Genomic DNA, 17,408 nt, shown 5'->3' on the forward strand with positions numbered 1-17,408 from the left:
AGCTTTGCTTTTTTTAAACAAAATGTGGACTCTTATTTTAATAACCTCAATATGGAGATTTGTCCTCAAATAACATCAGAGTCAGAAAGACAATTAAATATAAAATTTATTAGGCAAAATGTACAACAGCTGCACAAGCTATCTTACAGCTCAAATATAGACTTTATTTTAATTCCACTCTTTGAGAGTGGAATATAATATTTCAACTTATTTTTTTAAATTCTGTAATGAACTGTGAAAACATTCATAAAAAACACACAGGCTCACATTTACAAAACATTCTCAACCAGAAAAGCTGATCTGAAGTCAAGGTCAAATGGATGTTATTATCTGAACACACTTCAATCAGGCTGATTAAGACCGCAACCTGTGAAGACTTGCAACGAGATACCCAAACCAAAGCAATCCACCCACCACTTACATATCAAACACCACAGCTGTTGCTCTGTGGGATGAAGCTCCTGCTGCACTGGAGAATTAAAAAAAAAAGAAAAAAAAAGTGCATCCCACTAAAGTCGACAAAAACTAATGCATTCAGATGTAACGCTCTTAATACCATTCCATAAAATATAATTACAAAAGACAACATCTCTTTCTGCAATTTGTATCTTTTCTGTATTTGTGTGTATTCAGATAAACTGTACTACAATCTTCAATTTTAAGAAACATGAATCCTTTGACATGACCAGTTGACCACATTCAGCACCTGTGACAGCTCCGGGATTTTTATCTCCGTGTAAGCCGTGTTGTTCTTCATATGCTTCTAGGAATAGTGTGAAAATAGTGCTCGTTGTGGTCATGTCTGTGTCTTACTTTTTTCATTCTGCCTTTAAAAAAAAAAAAAAAAAAGAAAAGAAAATGTAGAACTTCACGTCAGCTTTCCTGCTTAGAAACACTCATTGATTAAATGTGGCCTTCAGAGACGTGACATGAACGCCAGGATGGACTGGAGCTGTGGGATGACATCATCAGTATGCACCTCGCAGCCCGCTGCTCCGGGAGCTTCCTCCTCCTGAGTTACTATAGTAACCACCGCTGCCACGGCCTGAAAGGTTTTCAAAAAAGATCATTTGGTTTGAAAACGATCAAATTCATTCTCAAAACTATAAATGTATAATGAAACTGTATCAAGCTGAACAAAACACTGTTAAAACTCACTCATTTCAGCGGCACCGCTGGCTGTCGAGTTAAGAAACAGCTCGATGTAGCGATGTTCTGTGGAAAACCAACATCAACCCAATCAGTCAAAGAAGTTTATGGACGTTTCATTTAAAAATCAATATTGTTAGACATTAATGTAAATGACATGTATGCATTTATCTGAAACTGATTAGTAAAGATAATCAAGCTGAAATATCTGCACGCCATGGAAAATGAGACAGTTGGTCTAAGCTCAATAGGAAGACTAACCTCCTTAAAATGTATTCCTATGTTAATTCTGCCTCACTGACATTTTTATTTTAATTGTTCCACTCTTCTGTCTTATTCTGCATCTCTGCTGTAAGTTGACAAGTATCTCTGAGTGAGAGTAATGGAAACACTGGCTTGAGGAGAGAGAGAGAGAGAGAGAGAGAGAGAAAAAAAAAAAAAAAAAAAAAAGCCAAATCATACGCATGTGGTTTTTGTCTTTGGACATGGCGGCCACGGCATCTTCATGGGAGCGAAACTCCACGTCTGCTTCTCCAGTTGACTTGCCGTTGGGAGCCATATCGATGTGGATCCTTAACGGGTTCAAAGGAGAGAAGAACTGTGAAAAATAAATAAAGGTTAATACAATTCTGGATATTTTAAGACATGAGCAGAAACCTGACATCTCAGATCTAAAGGACTGGACAGGTTGGGTTCCCACATAGATAATACATTTCCAACTTCTAACTTCAAAAATGAGAAAGTATGAAAACCCTCTCTCACATGTGACACACTCAACTGAATAATGCAGTTTTCTGCCACCTAATAAAAATATTTTCAGTTAAATCCACAGAGTTTGATATGCTTGATCCAGACATTAAGACAAATCATCAGATTAGTGTTTTCTTACTTTAGCGATGTCTCCCTCTGTGGCACGGAAAGGTAGACCCCTCATATGGACAAAATGACCGCTATGAAAGCCTGAGCCGACATCACTCTGACCACTGTAACCATGGCTTCCCACTCCTAAGTGGTGGGGCGGAGAGAAAAACAAAACAGTAATTCAGTATTTCATATGTGTATAATATATATTTCTTATATAAAGGTGTTAAATCTTCACTGAGAAGTCTTAGATTTACTGCCATAGACATCTGCTTCACAAAGAAAATCCTAATTTCACTTATTGACATCAGCAGTTAGTGCAGTAGATAAAATTGCAGGGAAATCATTCACAGGCAGGTAGAAGTACCAGTTACAGTTTCATGATTAGCTATTTGAAAACTCAAGATGGTGACCATTTTTAAGATGGCTGTTGAAAAAGGCAAGACAATCATTTTCATCCTGAAAAAAAAAAGAAAGAAAGAAAAAAAAAAAAAGTAGAAAAGCCTTTTGAATGATTTTAGTTTCAAATCATACAAGCTGGAACATGTAGAAGTCTGAAATTGCTCAGAAGTTATTTTCTATTTTAATCATTTGAAACAGGGGTGTGTGGTGTAGTAGTACACGTGGTTTTTAAACATATCTTCTGGATAGACAAGTTACGTTCCTCACTGGTTACTCAGTTTGCAACTGTGGGCCCCAAAAATCTTGTTTTCGGTTTTTAGATTCAGAGAGGGTTGGTCTACTATTCAGAAGCTTGGCAGTGCAGGAATCCCCAGTTCCTTCATCCGTATGTTAAAATGTCCTTGGGCAACTTACTAAACATCCAAGTACATTCCTGTTTTCATTAACAAATGTTTTGTGCAGATAAAGTACATGTTTGAGAAAAATAAAATGCAATTAACCAAATGTAATCACCAAATATCAGAAAATATTTCAGCCTTTCAGCAGGGGCACTAAACTCCAAATACACAACTCTGAAAGGAAAATAAAATCTGAACTTTACCTCTTCCTCCCCTCTCTCCTCTCACTCGCTCGTCAAACATGCCGTTGCCAAAACAGTAGTTGTTGAACCCGTTGTAGTTGTCAAAGTTACTGTAACCTGGACACAGTAACACAGCAAAGACAATCTGCAGTTCACCGCTCACAGATACACTACAGGTGAAACAAGGCTCTTTACACCAGCAGAATGAGAGAGAACTGAATATAATTTATTCTGAATATAACTGAAGGTCCCTTTCTACAGGTTCAGACAAAAACTGCTTACCTCCTGCGTAACCACCTCCACTCCTCATATTATCCATCATGGTGGCACCACGGCCAGGAGAAGGACCAAAAAACCCTCCTCTGGGGCCGCTCATCATTGGTCTATCATAGGGCCCTGGTCTCTGGGCTCCCATTCCCCGCCGGGGCACCTCATAGTAGGCTCTGATTTCATTACGACTGCTCTTAAAAATCTCTATGTACCTGAAATATGAGGTACATAGAGATACGCAGGATAAAAAAAACAAGAGGCAGAGGAAAGGGTTAAGGTGTTGAAGTGGCTCAATTAAGGTTACAAACATAGATATAATTTACAGAGAGAAGATAAAGACACAAAAGTAGAAATATTCTAATCAGTGGTCTGAATGATTGACCTCAAAATCTCACTAGCTGGGCTTAAGGCTGAAGTAAAGGATTTCTACACCAACCTCACCACTGTTACTTACAGCCAAGGAAATCATTACAGGGCTTTTATGTGCTTTATTGTTTCTCTGCTTTAATGGTTGAACCTGTGCTGGCTGTTTGTTTTAATTCTATACTTATACCCCCCCCCACCCATAATAAATGATCTACATAAATCAACGAAGGTCATAAAATAAGGACCAATGAATCATTTATTAAACCCAAATGTTTCTGTAAGGCAATTAAATAGAGCTCCCACATCTTAAATGAACACGGGAAAATTGTCTATGACAAAAATAATACACCAACCTTTATTTGAAAAAACAGACAGACCATCCCAATATTTCACATTTAATTACAATATATAAACCAATTAAGCTTATTAGCATAAAAATAAATATAACATGATCCACCCATTAATAATTACCATTTTATCAGTTTTACCAAAAATAAAAAAATAAAATAATAATCACACTAGCACATCCACCCATGCTTATATTCAGACCCCAACCCAATAATACCACAATTATTCTATTATCACCACCCATTAAATGCTGTTAACAGAAGCCCAACCCAGTCCAGCCCGTCCCTTTCCCATCTGTCCCACCTGTGCCCTATTCTTTCCTTGTGTTTCCCCAGAGCCTTTTCTGCTATCTCCTTTGAGGCAAACTGCACGAAGGCTTCCCCTGTGCTCCTCCCCTGGTAGTCCACTGGCAGAGTTATCCCATTTGGCACGATTCTCAACCCTTTAACCCAAGCACACAAATACATAGGTCGGTAGGTAGACTGATAGAATTGATTGTACAACACCCACTACATCAGTGGAGCTTTAAGGATTAATGGGTCATTAAAGCAAATAAACAACAGCTGTATTATCTCATACTACTTAAAATAGGAGCATCTTAGGGGACTGACTTTACACTTGCTGCTCAGCAGTGGAACAGAAGAAAAAAAATAAACTGCCCTGGAGTCAGCTTATAAGCCACTGTATGTTCACCTTTGTTTTGTTGTTTTGTTTTGTTTTTTTAAAAAAAAAACTACAGAGTGTATGTAGCACAATGCCCAAATTATGCTTTATCTGAAAAAAATATAATATTAGTATCCATCTATATTAATCATTAGTGTATATTATCCTAGATAGCTAAAGCCAGTGTCATTAATACTGACCCCAGATCAGTTTTATGGGATTGTCTTCCCTCAGCCAAAACAGCCCAGCTCATTCTATTATTAAATACTTTAGGAGCTATGGCATCTTAAGTCATACAAATGTGCTAAATAATGGACTAACAGAACACCAACATCATTGCTGTACTACTAACAATTCGGACAAGGACAAATTAGTAAGCACAGCATGACTAATCTGCAAGAACAAACGCACATTAGAACACACAGACATGTTTAATAACTTAGTCACAGTTAATCATGTTAAGTTTAATAACCTGTCAATCTACTCTGAAGGTTAGCATATGCCTATGTATTGCAATGGGGTTTAGTGGCAAAAGTGAAAAGCACTGTTCAAAGTGAAGTTGGCAGTATTTGGATTTCTTTTTTTTCTTTTAATGATCCACATCACATTTCCTAATATAGCCCTGTTTATAGTGAAGATCGTGTGAAGTTGACAGCTCTATTTTTTATTTATTTATTTTTTTAAAAAAGACTTGTCTTTTTATAGCCTTTTTAAATATTCTGTACAAGGTCTATGTTGCAATGAAGCGACAAAGGGCTTTCTTAAGTGTTTGTCTTCAATTTAATTTATGGTTGTATCTCATTTGACTGCTACGGTGTTCTGAATAACAATAAAAAACAAAACACAAACTACAGCACTGAAAAACTATCCTTGAGACTAAAATATCTACTGTAACATCAATACAACTTTATGTAGTATTTACCCAAAAGTCTCAGTGTTCATGTACCTGAGAAAAACTGAACAATCTCCTCCTTACTGCAGCCAAAGGGCAGGCCTCTAAGTCTCAGCATGCAGCCACTGCAGCTGTCATAGTCAGCAGGACCGCTACGCTTCAGCACCCAGTCCATCTCACTACGGTTCGACTTGAACACTGATTTGGACAGACAGACAGAGAGAGACTCACAAACATCACATGCTGGTCATAAATTAAACTTAAACATGTTCATTACAGTTTTCTTAAAGGCTTCATATGCAAATGAGGAACTCAATATAACTGAATAACTGCTGCTTTATGAACCATTAATGATACAAAGAAAAAAAAAAAAACCTTTATGCACCAGACGCGTAAAATGTAACTATTTCTTGCATTAAAAATATTCTTCTGACTCACCTTTTCTTAACACAGCAGTTCACACTGACCGCATAATTTCAGTTGACGAATTTGGGGCATTTGCTTTTATTTTGAACCAAGCTCAATTTTATGGATCTGAATAAACAGATGTAACCAATCAGATCACTGCATCTGGCAGCAAGTGTGCCTGTAACTCAGATTGCACACTGGAACTGAATACACAATGAGATAGAAATGGTAAAATAATACCATTTTACCTCAGACGCACAGCTAAACAGTGACGCCTCTCTAGAATGATTGATACCTCCTTATGTGTTGCCAACTCTGCTAATAATAGTTCAAATTGCCCCACTGACATTGTGAAATGTGTACGAAAGCAGCTGTGATACAGCTTTAACTCCTGGATCACATTGCAAAATTCAACGTGTTCAGTGTGTAGTGTCCTTAACATTCAAATCTATTGCTCAGTTTTAACCAGTTTGCTTACCTTCTATATATCGGTGCCCCATGTATTTACGGTCCTTCGCAAGAGCATTCTTGAAATCTTCTGCTGTTTTCAGCTCAATAAATGCCTCTCCACTCGGACGGCCTTCTTTTGAGTATGTGAAACACACTCCATTTACTTTTCCCGCGATGTCACAGTCTAAACATAAGAGAGATTGCGTCAAGTTTTTAAACTGATGTCTTCTGCTAGAGAAGAGGTAATGGTAGGGAACCATTGCAAAAAGATAAAAAAAAAAATTAAACATCCAAGTTCAGGCACTCAAGGTAAGTTTGGATAAGTAATAAACAACCTTTACATTATTGTCCTAAAAATCATCTTGTAAGCTTGGATGTTTTATCCAGTTCTTTGGTCATAATTTCCATTTTTCTTGATACCCTTGGCTCTTTGATATTGCTACTGAAATTTGAATAGTGTGGCATATAACAAAAACAGAGATGTGCTACAAAAGACTTGTGCATGCAAACTTGAATGCCATGCTAATCGATTTAACTAGTCTAGTGACAATTTCAACACTAACAGCTAAGGTCTTGTCTGAGGATGTAAAGACGTCGGTTTCCTCACCAGAAAAGAAACTGGCCACCTCCTCCTGTGTGCAGGACCAGGGAAGTCCTCTGATCCGAACCACATACCCCTCGTCATTCAAAGACATCCTCACTGTCACAGACGGCACAACACAGCAGAAAGACATTTGTGTCAGCAACACTTGCTTAGTTATGAATTCTCAAGTTTAATAATCCATTTATTACAAAATTGATATTTTGCATTGAAGCTGACTCCACAGTGTTATGATTAACATTCATTTGCCAAAAAAAAAAAAGTTACTGGCTCTATTCCAGTCGGATGCGTCAGTAAGGGTGTATAGTTTTCCAGTTCGAAACAGTTCCCCCCCCCCAAAAAAAAAAAAAAAATCAAATGGGTGGCACTACCTGCTGTGGCTACTCCTTGTGGCAAGAAAGCAGCTCATATTAGCTTTATTTTTGCATTGAAGACGAGTAGATATTCATTTCCATGTGTTGTCATTTGTTGTTCTTAGAACATAGGGATCGGCAGGTCAGACTTCAAAAACAAATCTGAATCGGCCGAGAAAAATCATATTTAGTGTATCTCTAAACATTATGCTTCTAGTCTTGCTGACCAACAAGCGTGGGTCACTATGTGGAGTCCTGTGCCAGATCTATATAAAGGACCAAAAGTATTCTGGTCATTTGCTCTGGGGGTACTGGACACTGAACAAACTTAAAAAAAAATGCATTTATTGAATTACTATTTGCTATTACTATTTTTCTTTGCATTCTGGTGTGCATTTTAATAATGTGTGCATTCACTGTTAATGATAATGAAGTCGAAAGTTTTTAATGCTTCTGGCTTGCAAACAGTACTTGACCATTCATCTTCTCCTGCTTCTCTGGGGCCAGATCGTGAGGTCAGCAGCCTAAGCAGAGAAACCCAGACCTCCCTCTCCCCAGGCACCTCCTATAGCTCATTCAGGAGAACACCAAGGCACTCCAAAGTGTCCTGGGAATACCTAGGGCTTTCTTCCAGTAGGACATGCCCAGAACACCTCGCCCAGGAGGCATCCAAATCAGATGCCTGAGCTATTCAAACTGGCTCCTTTCAATGTGCAGGAGTAGTGGCTCTACTCTGAATGCCTGTGGCTTGGCTGAACTCCTCACCCCATCTTAAAAAGAGAGAGGCTAGCGACCCTTAGGAGAAAACTAATTTCCGCCATTTGTATCTGTGATCTCATTCTTTCCGCCACAACCCAGAGCTCATAACCATAGGTGAGGGTAAGGACGTATATCAATCGGTAAATTGACAGCTTTGCTTTCACGTTCAGGTCTCTCTTTAATCACAAAAATCCGGTTCAGCATCTGCATCACTGCAAAAAAAAAAAAAAAAAAGCCTCAGTCCGACATCCAATCCCTTTCTGCCCTCACTTGTGAGCAAGATCCTGAGATAGCCAACATCCCCCGTGTGTGCTTTACACACAAAATGAATTTTAAAAAGAATTTAAAAACGAAGTTAGGCTGCACTAACAATCCCTCATTGTTAAGTGTGGGCATGATGACCTTAACTTTAATCTGGTGAATAAAAGCTGAAGGAATAATTAATTTAAAGGAATTTGGCTTATTAAACATAAATAAGATCACTCGAGTTGTTGCCGAATCTTCCCCTTCAATCCTATTTTTGTCAACCGATTTGCAAGAGCAACAGGTTTGGCAAAAGTTAACACTGAGATTAAATGTTTACTGGTGCATCTATCCGGATAGTTTGCATTCAGCTCATATTTTAACATTTACGGGTATGTCGACGCAGTGACAGACTAGACTCTTTTTTACTTTTAAATTCAGATTAAACTGACAACAAACCTCGCCGGAACTGTACAATAAAACAAAGTAAATAACTATTAGTAACATATGACACAAAAAGCTTTCAAAGAACATATCTAATAACGACTTTCTGTATCTTTGCAGCGGCCAGAACAGCTTAAATAGCTATGGTCTGATACTTCCTCCTTCCAGCTGTTTATGTGTTGTGCTAAAAATTCGAGAGCCGCGCTAGCTAACCTAGTCGGAGTTCAACTTATACCCAACTTGATCCTTTAAACGCAAGACGGCATCTTAATAAAAAGTTCTCCAAATCTGAGTATCCATCAGTCTAATATTCATACTAGTTATATGTTTCTCGTAAGCCAGACTTACGCGAAAACGTTAGCTCGGCAACATTAGCATTTAGCAGACTAGCCGCTAAGGCTAACTGTAGGACACAGACAGCGGTCAAACGTACAGGACAAACGAATTCTCGTTTTAACGGTCCTGCGTCTTCACTGGATGTCAAAACACAACCCCATAAAGAAACACATCCACAGTTAGCAATGAGTGAACCGGTAAAATTATCTCACCGCTTCCTCTTATCCCCGGTCTCCTGCTCCTGCTCCTGCCCCGTGCCTCAGGTGACACTGCCAGCAAACTTGCACAGGTATGTTCTCGCGAGATTTCGGTTTATAAACGTTGATTCATTCTAGCGTCTTTTTTTCTGTTACTAGTCCGTGTTTTCCAAATTGCTTATTGATATGACGCTTGTGTTTACGACTCTGGAGAGAGCTGGTATCTGGGACATGTAATACAAATAAAAATTTACCAAATATTCAGCGTGCCCGTTATTGTAAACTCAAAATCTAGATTATGCGTTTAAGACTAAACTATCGTCAGGGTAGTCGGATTTTTTGTGTGTCTATAATCATAAATTAATCACTCTCTCAAAATATTGTAAGACTAGTCATGCACAGGGGCGATTCTAGAATTAGAGCTTTGGGGGTGCTGAGCACCCAGAGAGCTGCCCAGCCAGGCAAGATAAATCATATGATTCTTAAATTCATCAAGTCTCTCTGTGCCTGGGTCCTCGTCTCAAAACATGACATCACTGTTTTGTACATTTTAACACAATTTAATCCCACATTTGTGAAAGAAAAGCAAAACACTTTTTTGAAAAGTCTGTCACAAAACCATCAAATCTGATCAAGGTTATTTAAATGCTGCAAAAGAAGAATGGATTGGAATAAAAAAAAAAAAAAATACATATCCTAACCTTAATTACTGGGGAAGAATAATGAATGATGCTCATAGTGAGTGAAAAGTAAACTGAGTGCATTTTTTGGACAGAGATTCACTTTTATTGTGTATGTATAATATAATACAGATACATAAAAAAAACACTCCCAAAACAGAATCAATTATTACAAATAAAAATCTTTACTGCAGACACTAATTTTACTAATTTAATAATACTAATTTTGTGTTGTGAGATTTATGGGTTTCATTCTTTCATAGTGGTACTTGGGAGAGCTTGACATTTTTATCAGGTGGTACACACTGTAAAAAGTTTGAGAAACACTGATAAGTGTGTGTGTGCTTTTGGAAAACATTTAAAGCTGCAGTACAGAATCTTTGAAATGAGCTTAAAACATTTTTAGAATATAAACAGAGCACTCTGCTTCTCTTTACAGCTCCTCACTCCACCAGGGCTGTTTGGCACTTTCTGATAGTGTGCAAATGTGATGTACGTACTGCGGCAGTCATACAGACAACTGGACGGTCCAAAAGTTGGCCTACCTATTACTGGCTGAGGTTTTAGTAGTTGTGGCTGAACCACATAAAAATATATCATTAATTTTAATCTCCCCAATCAATGATAATGTTATGTTGGAATGTTGTTAAAGAGGGTCAAAAATGTTTCAACCCAGTTTGTTTTGCAGATTCTGTATAGCAGCTTTAATATAGGGAGAACACAACTTCCAGATTGTGTGAGTAAAATCAGGGTTTTTCTCTTTGTCAGTTTAACAGTTTCTGTTGTGCCTGTCACTGTTCCCTGTCTGTTTTCTTACCTGGTTCTTCCTGACCTTGTACTTTCTCCTCACATTCCCCTCTTTCCTCTCTCCCTCTTCGGACTGACAATCATACACAAATAGATTGTATTCAATTAGATGATAAATTACATTAATATAAAAAAATACTATTAAGATCACTAATAAAAAGTCCTCTCTCAGTGTACTTTCAACCAAAAGGCAAATAACCAAACCACATGAACATCTAATAAAAGATATAAATATTGAAACACTGATCCAACATTATTCTTGATTGACGGATCATTTGATTTTACACTTTTACCTGAATGTGGCTCCTTTTTTTTTAAAAAAAAAAACCCCAACAACTTCCTTATATCCATTATGAACCTGGCTGTCTGTCTGTACAAAAAAAATGGTAAATGGCCTGTATTTATATAGCGCTTTACTAGTCCCTAAGGACCCCAAAGCGCTTTACACATCCAGTCATCCACCCATTCACACACTGGTGCTGGCAAGCTACATTGTAGCCACAGCCACCCTGGGGTGCACTGACATGTGTGCGCCCCAGGGTGGCCCCAAAACACACACACACACACACAACAGGAGTTATAAGGTTAATGGGCATTGGGTCAGTTAGCTAGTTAGTATCGATTTAAAACAGGGTGGTAACAACAGTAGGCTACGGACAATTTTAAGTTTTAGATTTTAAATAGGCTGTATAAATTTCAATGGAAGCAACAGGACGGTCAAATGTCGCTGATTTTACTGCAGTGTAGGAGAATTGTAGGGTAGCAAACATCACCGGAAAACAAGTTTTTTTTACACCCAGGTTACCTGGTGTAATGTTTTTCAGCTAAAAAGAAACATGGTGTGACTCCTACCTAACTATATAAAGAGTAACTTACACCTCCGCTCTGCTGCGTCTCAACCACCATCGCTCTGGCAGCAACAGCGCTAGAGCCAGAGTAGGGGAGAGTGGAGCTGGAACAAACCATTTTGAGAGGGGGGGGGTATCTATACTTTTGTTGTTAAAATGTTGTCTCAACCAAGTACTGTATGCTTTTTATATTTTTAGCAGTGTGTCACACAAACAGCAAATATTGTCAAAAAAAGTAAGAAATCTTTGGGGGTGCTTTGATTCATTTTGGGGGTGCTGAAGCACCCCCAAAAATGGGCTAAAATCGCCCCTGGTCATGCATATTCTGGCTATCTATACAATACAAAACAGTATTTATCGCATTAAAAATGTTATTTTTAGATTGTCAAATAACCACAGTTAAGTGACTATCTTAAGGGGTAAAGTTTGTAGTCTTAAACACATACTCATTCTACTACAGTCGCAAACCGGTTATGTCTAAATGTGACTAAAACAAGTGGAAAATAGGATAGGCTGCAGGGAGAGAGAAAAAACACATGCAGAGGGAGGGTCAAAAGTCCATCCACAGCACTGCGTGTGGACCCTTTCCATCAAAATCCGTGCTGAAGGAAGGAGGCTCTTAACTTCCAAGCCATTTTCGTCTTCTTTCGCTCACCTACAATGGAGATACCAGTGTTCACGCTCGATGCCTTCACCAATTTACCGTTCAAGGGAAACCCAGCGGCAGTTTGTCCACTTCAGCGTGTGAGTAAGAATATTTAGGTCAAAGCTTAATGTTTAGTCCTGCCTATGGCGGCCTGCATCGGTGCTTCGCACAAGTGCAGCCCAGAAACAGTAATTCTTACTGCAAAAAAACCCTCGACAAGATGTCTTTTTAAAGGTATTTTAACTCAAACAATCTTTTGTAAATTCAACCATGAAAATGAAAGTGGTTTGTTGCGTTCAACAATCATTAGCTGGTCAAAGCAGCTCAGGACACTATCATTTGCTCGTCAAATCTTGTGTTTCTAACAGGAGCTGAGTGATGACTTGTATCACAAGATAGCAGCAGAGATGAACCTCTCAGAAACTGCTTTCATCACCAGGACGAATCCCTCTGATAGCTTTACTACAGGTATGTCTGTTTTAATACAGATCACTTTTGCCTTGCCAATTCCAAAGCCTCTTAGATTATATTGCTGTGATGGAAAGCTCTCTTTCAAAAGTGTACAGTATGGTGTATGGCTCACATGCTGCTTAAACTTTAAAGTAGCCCCTATAGGTGCAGGATAGAAATTTTCAATATAGATTAACAAGTTTGTAGGAATTTATAGTCATAAGAATGATAATAATAAAGCTTATGTATATAATAGTTGCAAAATGGTTTACAGAAAAAAAAACAGACTGAAATAAAACAACAAAAAATAAAAACACGACACAAAACTTAAATAATATGACAAGTGAAATAAATGAGTCAAGGAAATTGTATGATAGGAAAAAAAGGAGTCACTATTTAAAAAAAAAAAAAAAAAAAGTTGTGAGGAGTGGTGAAGAATTTGCACAGCTGTGAGGGTCTAAGAGAAAATGCCAGATCTCTTTCTGTAAAGATGTGAGCAGCAGGAACAGTTAGGAAGGTCTGAATCAAGGCTGTGGCTCTGTTAACCAGGTGAGTGAAGTCATGTAAGGCTGTTCAAACAATAAAGCAAAGTTTAAAATCAATTCTATATTGAATAAGTCTAATGTAGTGGGAGTAATGCGATCTTGGCTCTTCTCGTCTCAGGCAGCCTCAGTTTGAACAAGGCAGATAAGGGCAGGGACTTTTGGCTGAGCCTTCCATAGAGGGAATTAAAATAGTCCAAATGTGATGAGGAAAAAAGCCTGGATCAGTCTGCCTGAGATTACAAAAAAAAGTGAAAAAAGTTTATCCGTAAAAAGGACAAATCTACTCAATGAAAGCAAACTGCCCCCCTGAGATAGCTGGTATTAGGATGAAAATTTAGCAAGAAGTTCAGCTTTCAGGTTACTATTGAGGACATAAATATCTGCTAGTGACCATAGGAAGATGTGACACTGTCACACAATTAAAACTTTGAAGTTTTGCCACAGAGAACAGACATTTAAGGATCAAAATACAGTTAAATTAGAGAAAAATATATTCAAATCACCACAAAATCTATTTCATGGCACTTTGTACCTATTGGGAAATGTCAATTACAAATTTTGGATTGCATAAGAGCATCACAAAAGGTTAGCCTTCAGCAAAATCAAACTAGTGCCATTAGGGAGAATTAAGGACCCACAACCATTAGCAGGAGCTCATTATTTTCCCAAGTTAGGTTTATCTGTTCATTAGCTTATGTTTAGAGATCCTTTGCAGTTAAACACACACAGAGCTGCATTTTACTCACTGTGTGCACAAACTGAAAAACACCTGTCCTCAGCAGTCTGTCAGGTAACAATGTTACATTGTATGGAGTCCAAAGAATTGTACAACAAGCTGTCACAGTGAAAAATGCAGTGTGCAGTTGGTCCAAGAGGAATGCAGGTATTATTTACAAAGAGGAAGCAGGAACAGGTACAATAAGTTTTACTTCAGACTTAAAAATGTGACTTTTGAAAAATACTCTAAATTATATTTGCTGAGAAAGGAGAAAAAAAACAACTGGTTAGAGGGAATTACAATAGTCCAAATGTAATAAGATGAAAGCATGTATGACTTTTTAAAGTGCGCCTGTTATTTAAATTAAATAAGTAAAAAGTGAACCCAAACCATGGCAGTAAGGGTTCAGTATTCTTCTTGTAATTTGCCAAAAATATCATCTGACATTTGCAGTTCTCTGCTGACACACAGATGTTTTCTAGAGCCATCTCCCGCAATTTAATTACTTCCAGCTATGAGCAGATTCTCCATGTCCCCTTTTGACTCCACTGACAGACTCCAACACCACAAGCATGCTCAAAAATGAATAATCACAGCATGCTGTATGTTTGCTTTTAGTTTACTTTGCTACTTTTTCAGTGTGAAAACTATACAAACAAGAAATACTCAGAGCACAAACCTCGGCTTAGACTGCTCACTCTCTGGGCAGTATTTACTTAATACATTGTATTTTGCATATATCCCTTTATAATTGGTATTGATTTGGAAATAAATGGACATTAATAAGCTTTTTATATATTATACTATTGACATTGAAGAAAAGGTCAGAGGTCCTAAGAAATGTGGCATTTATAAACCTCATGTATCTTTCCCTATATGCCTGCATGTTGACAGTTCAATGGCAGTAAGAAACATAGTTTTAAGTAGCTCTATATAGCATTATTATAATGTTTAGATGTCTTGACCTTGAAGGGGAGGTCATAGGTCAAATGTGACGTTTTAAATCTTTACAGTACTTTTATATATGTTGATAACACACCACACTTTTAAGAATGATGGTTACTAATGATGGTCTTTTAGTCAATCTTTAACCAATAAATCATTAAGTTGACCTTGAATACCTTTTGTGGATGTAAGCCAATTACCAACATCATTATCTGCACTGCCTAACTTTGTGTATTTGAAACTAAAACCAAAACAAAATTGAAAAAAAGTCTTAAATGTGTGATTAACAGGATCGAGGTTCCGCCTTCGATGGTTTACACCAACCACTGAAGTCAATCTGTGTGGTCATGCCACTCTGGCCTCTGCAGCAGTGCTGTTCCAATACAACAGTAAGATGCAACATTTACACATAAAAATGTTTTTCCAAAAAAGAAAAAGTGACACCACGGTGCATTAGAAAAGGCTGCTGGAGCGATTTGTTTTTTTTTTTAGAGATGCCTGTACCGCACAATGCAGCTGACTGCAAAAAGGAGCAAAGACGTGCCAGCATATAACCATGTAATGGATGTTTTCCTTCAGAAAATGTAAACCCCACCCTGGTGTTTGAGACCAAGAGTGGAGATCTGTGCGTCACCCAGAAGGAGGAAGGGTACATCATGGACTTTCCTCTGAACCCCCCCACACGACAGGTAAAATAAACTTTTCTCTTTAGTTACATAAACACTTTCATCAAATCCTGTAATGTCAAAAATAAATAAATAAAACGATTCTTGTGTTTTATTAAAAGTGTATGTAAAATGGCTTTCTTTCTGAACTCCTTTTATTTCAGGATCCCGATGACTTCAAAGATACCATCAAGGTCAGAAATCACATTTTTGTGAACAGTTTGTGAAAGTGTAGCTACATTCCTGTGTTTGTGTCTGAGTGTGTTCAGCTAAGTCTCTGCCTTTACATGTGTGACACAGGCGGCAGTGGGAAACCTCCCGGTTCAGGAAGTTTATCTGTCCAACAACACCAAGAAGCTGCTGATTCGACTGGCTGACAGCTGTGACACGTTAGTAAAAAAAAACAAAAAACTTTGCTTGTTGCCAAATTGAAAGGAATCTGAATCATGGTCCTGTTGTTCATGAAGTCTTAAACATTTGTTCAGCAACAACAATCAGTTGTATTTCTCAGGCTTCCAGGTAGTGGGGCTTATTCATATGTTTGAAGGCCAAACAAATAATCAAGCAACTAGCCTTCTACACCCACTCATCACATTTTTGTAAATGTATATGTGCTTTTTGTGTGTTATCTCCAGCTCCGTGCTTACCCATCTGAAAGTTGACAGTGTGGCTCTTCAGAATAGTGAGAGAAGTGGAAGAGTCAGAGCCGTCGTCGTCACTATGAAAGGTAATCGGAGCGGTGTAGAGTTGTATACTTGTTGGATCAGACCACATGTAGCAATTCCATTAAATTGAAGACGTAACAGCCAATGCTTCCCTTTAAGAATAAACCAAAGAAAACCCAACATGAAGTGTTTAAGTGAGGTGTTGTCCCACCATGTACCATCAGAAAAGCTTCAATGCACCTCTGCTGGAGGGATGAACAGCACTCTGCTAAAAACATTCCCTCATTTGGTGTTTTAATGATGATGGTGATGAAGAGCACAGTACTTTGGCATCACCGTCCTGTGGACTCGTTTGTTGCTCATTTTAATTTGTATAACAACATTCACTGAATGTTTCTGCCAACAAACATTAAATATCAAACGCTGCTAAAATGTGGAAACAGGATCACCGGATTGCCAGCCGGGATATGACTTTTACTCCAGAAACTTTGCTCCGTGGGTTGGCATCCCTGAGGATCCTGTCACTGGTAAGATGATTGCCCTTCACTTATATGTAATCTATAGTTATTATTCATCAAATAACATAATTCTGAACATTTGTGTGTCTAAAAACATTTACATATAAGCAGCTGGACTAAAGTGATTAAAGTGGATGCATTTACAGGTGTCTTATTAATGCATTTTGAGAGAAAGTGTTAACCTATTCCTGCTTATGTGCTCTGGCAGGATCTTCCCACACAGTCCTAGGCAGCTACTGGTCTGACAAACTAGGAAAGAAGAAATTGCTGGGTACGTATTACTAATGTGTCATTTATCTGATAACTGATGTTGTGTTCCACTTTTATCCATTATCAATCGGCTTACTGTGCCTGTGCAGCTTACCAGTGCTCTAGTCGTGGCGGCGAGCTGGAACTTGAAGTGAGAGATGATGGAAGAATCAACATAGCTGGACAGACCATCACTATTCTGCAGGGAACAATCAAACTATAGGCTGAGACACATCCGAGAAGACAGTGACCGACGTGCTATCACAGCTGTCGTGTTCCTGCAGATACACTTTATGGCTCTTGAATAAAAATGAGAAGGTTCAAATAAAAAAGAAAAAAAAAACATTTAA

General features: G+C 38.1%; 2 protein-coding genes across 2 annotated transcripts; one reads left to right on the forward strand and one right to left on the reverse strand.

Moving 5' to 3' along the window:
* Positions 1 to 88: 88 nt before the first annotated feature.
* hnrnph3 (heterogeneous nuclear ribonucleoprotein H3 (2H9)) lies at positions 89 to 9,421 on the reverse strand. Its single transcript, XM_084931737.1, has 11 exons — positions 9,338 to 9,421; positions 6,997 to 7,089; positions 6,418 to 6,573; positions 5,586 to 5,729; positions 4,280 to 4,418; positions 3,275 to 3,474; positions 3,014 to 3,109; positions 2,039 to 2,154; positions 1,612 to 1,747; positions 1,159 to 1,215; positions 89 to 1,045 (listed from the first exon to the last, which is right to left on the reverse strand). Exons 2-11 carry the CDS (start codon positions 7,082 to 7,084, stop codon positions 969 to 971), a joined length of 1,209 nt encoding a protein of 402 aa, XP_084787863.1. The 5' UTR covers positions 7,085 to 7,089; positions 9,338 to 9,421; the 3' UTR covers positions 89 to 968.
* On the forward strand, positions 9,327 to 17,406 carry LOC146393601 (phenazine biosynthesis-like domain-containing protein 1). The gene is made up of 11 exons (XM_084931749.1): positions 9,327 to 9,414; positions 10,904 to 12,401; positions 12,672 to 12,771; positions 15,252 to 15,350; positions 15,541 to 15,650; positions 15,791 to 15,820; positions 15,927 to 16,015; positions 16,262 to 16,353; positions 16,735 to 16,818; positions 17,018 to 17,080; positions 17,169 to 17,406. Exons 2-11 carry the CDS (start codon positions 12,318 to 12,320, stop codon positions 17,279 to 17,281), a joined length of 864 nt encoding a protein of 287 aa, XP_084787875.1. The 5' UTR covers positions 9,327 to 9,414; positions 10,904 to 12,317; the 3' UTR covers positions 17,282 to 17,406.
* The last annotated feature ends 2 nt before the right edge of the window (positions 17,407 to 17,408 follow it).

Source organism: Perissodus microlepis, chromosome 1, assembly GCF_051167445.1.
Source record: "Perissodus microlepis isolate ML-2025 ecotype Zambia chromosome 1, ASM5116744v1, whole genome shotgun sequence".
NCBI classification, from domain to species: Eukaryota; Metazoa; Chordata; class Actinopteri; order Cichliformes; family Cichlidae; genus Perissodus; species Perissodus microlepis.

Excerpts from the sequence above, each read along its gene's own strand:
- hnrnph3 (XM_084931737.1), bottom strand. The coding sequence starts at position 7,084 with ATGTCTTTGAATGACGAGGGGTATGTGGTTCGGATCAGAGGACTTCCC. Across the intron at positions 5,730-6,417 it reads GGGGCACCGATATATAGAAG|TGTTCAAGTCGAACCGTAGT; the intron begins GTAAGCAAACTG and ends TGTCCAAATCAG. Across the intron at positions 2,155-3,013 it reads AGGAGAGAGGGGAGGAAGAG|GAGTGGGAAGCCATGGTTAC; the intron begins GTAAAGTTCAGA and ends CCCACCACTTAG.
- LOC146393601 (XM_084931749.1), top strand. The coding sequence starts at position 12,318 with ATGGAGATACCAGTGTTCACGCTCGATGCCTTCACCAATTTACCGTTC. Across the intron at positions 16,016-16,261 it reads CTGGCTGACAGCTGTGACAC|CTCCGTGCTTACCCATCTGA; the intron begins GTTAGTAAAAAA and ends TGTTATCTCCAG. Across the intron at positions 16,819-17,017 it reads CCCTGAGGATCCTGTCACTG|GATCTTCCCACACAGTCCTA; the intron begins GTAAGATGATTG and ends GTGCTCTGGCAG.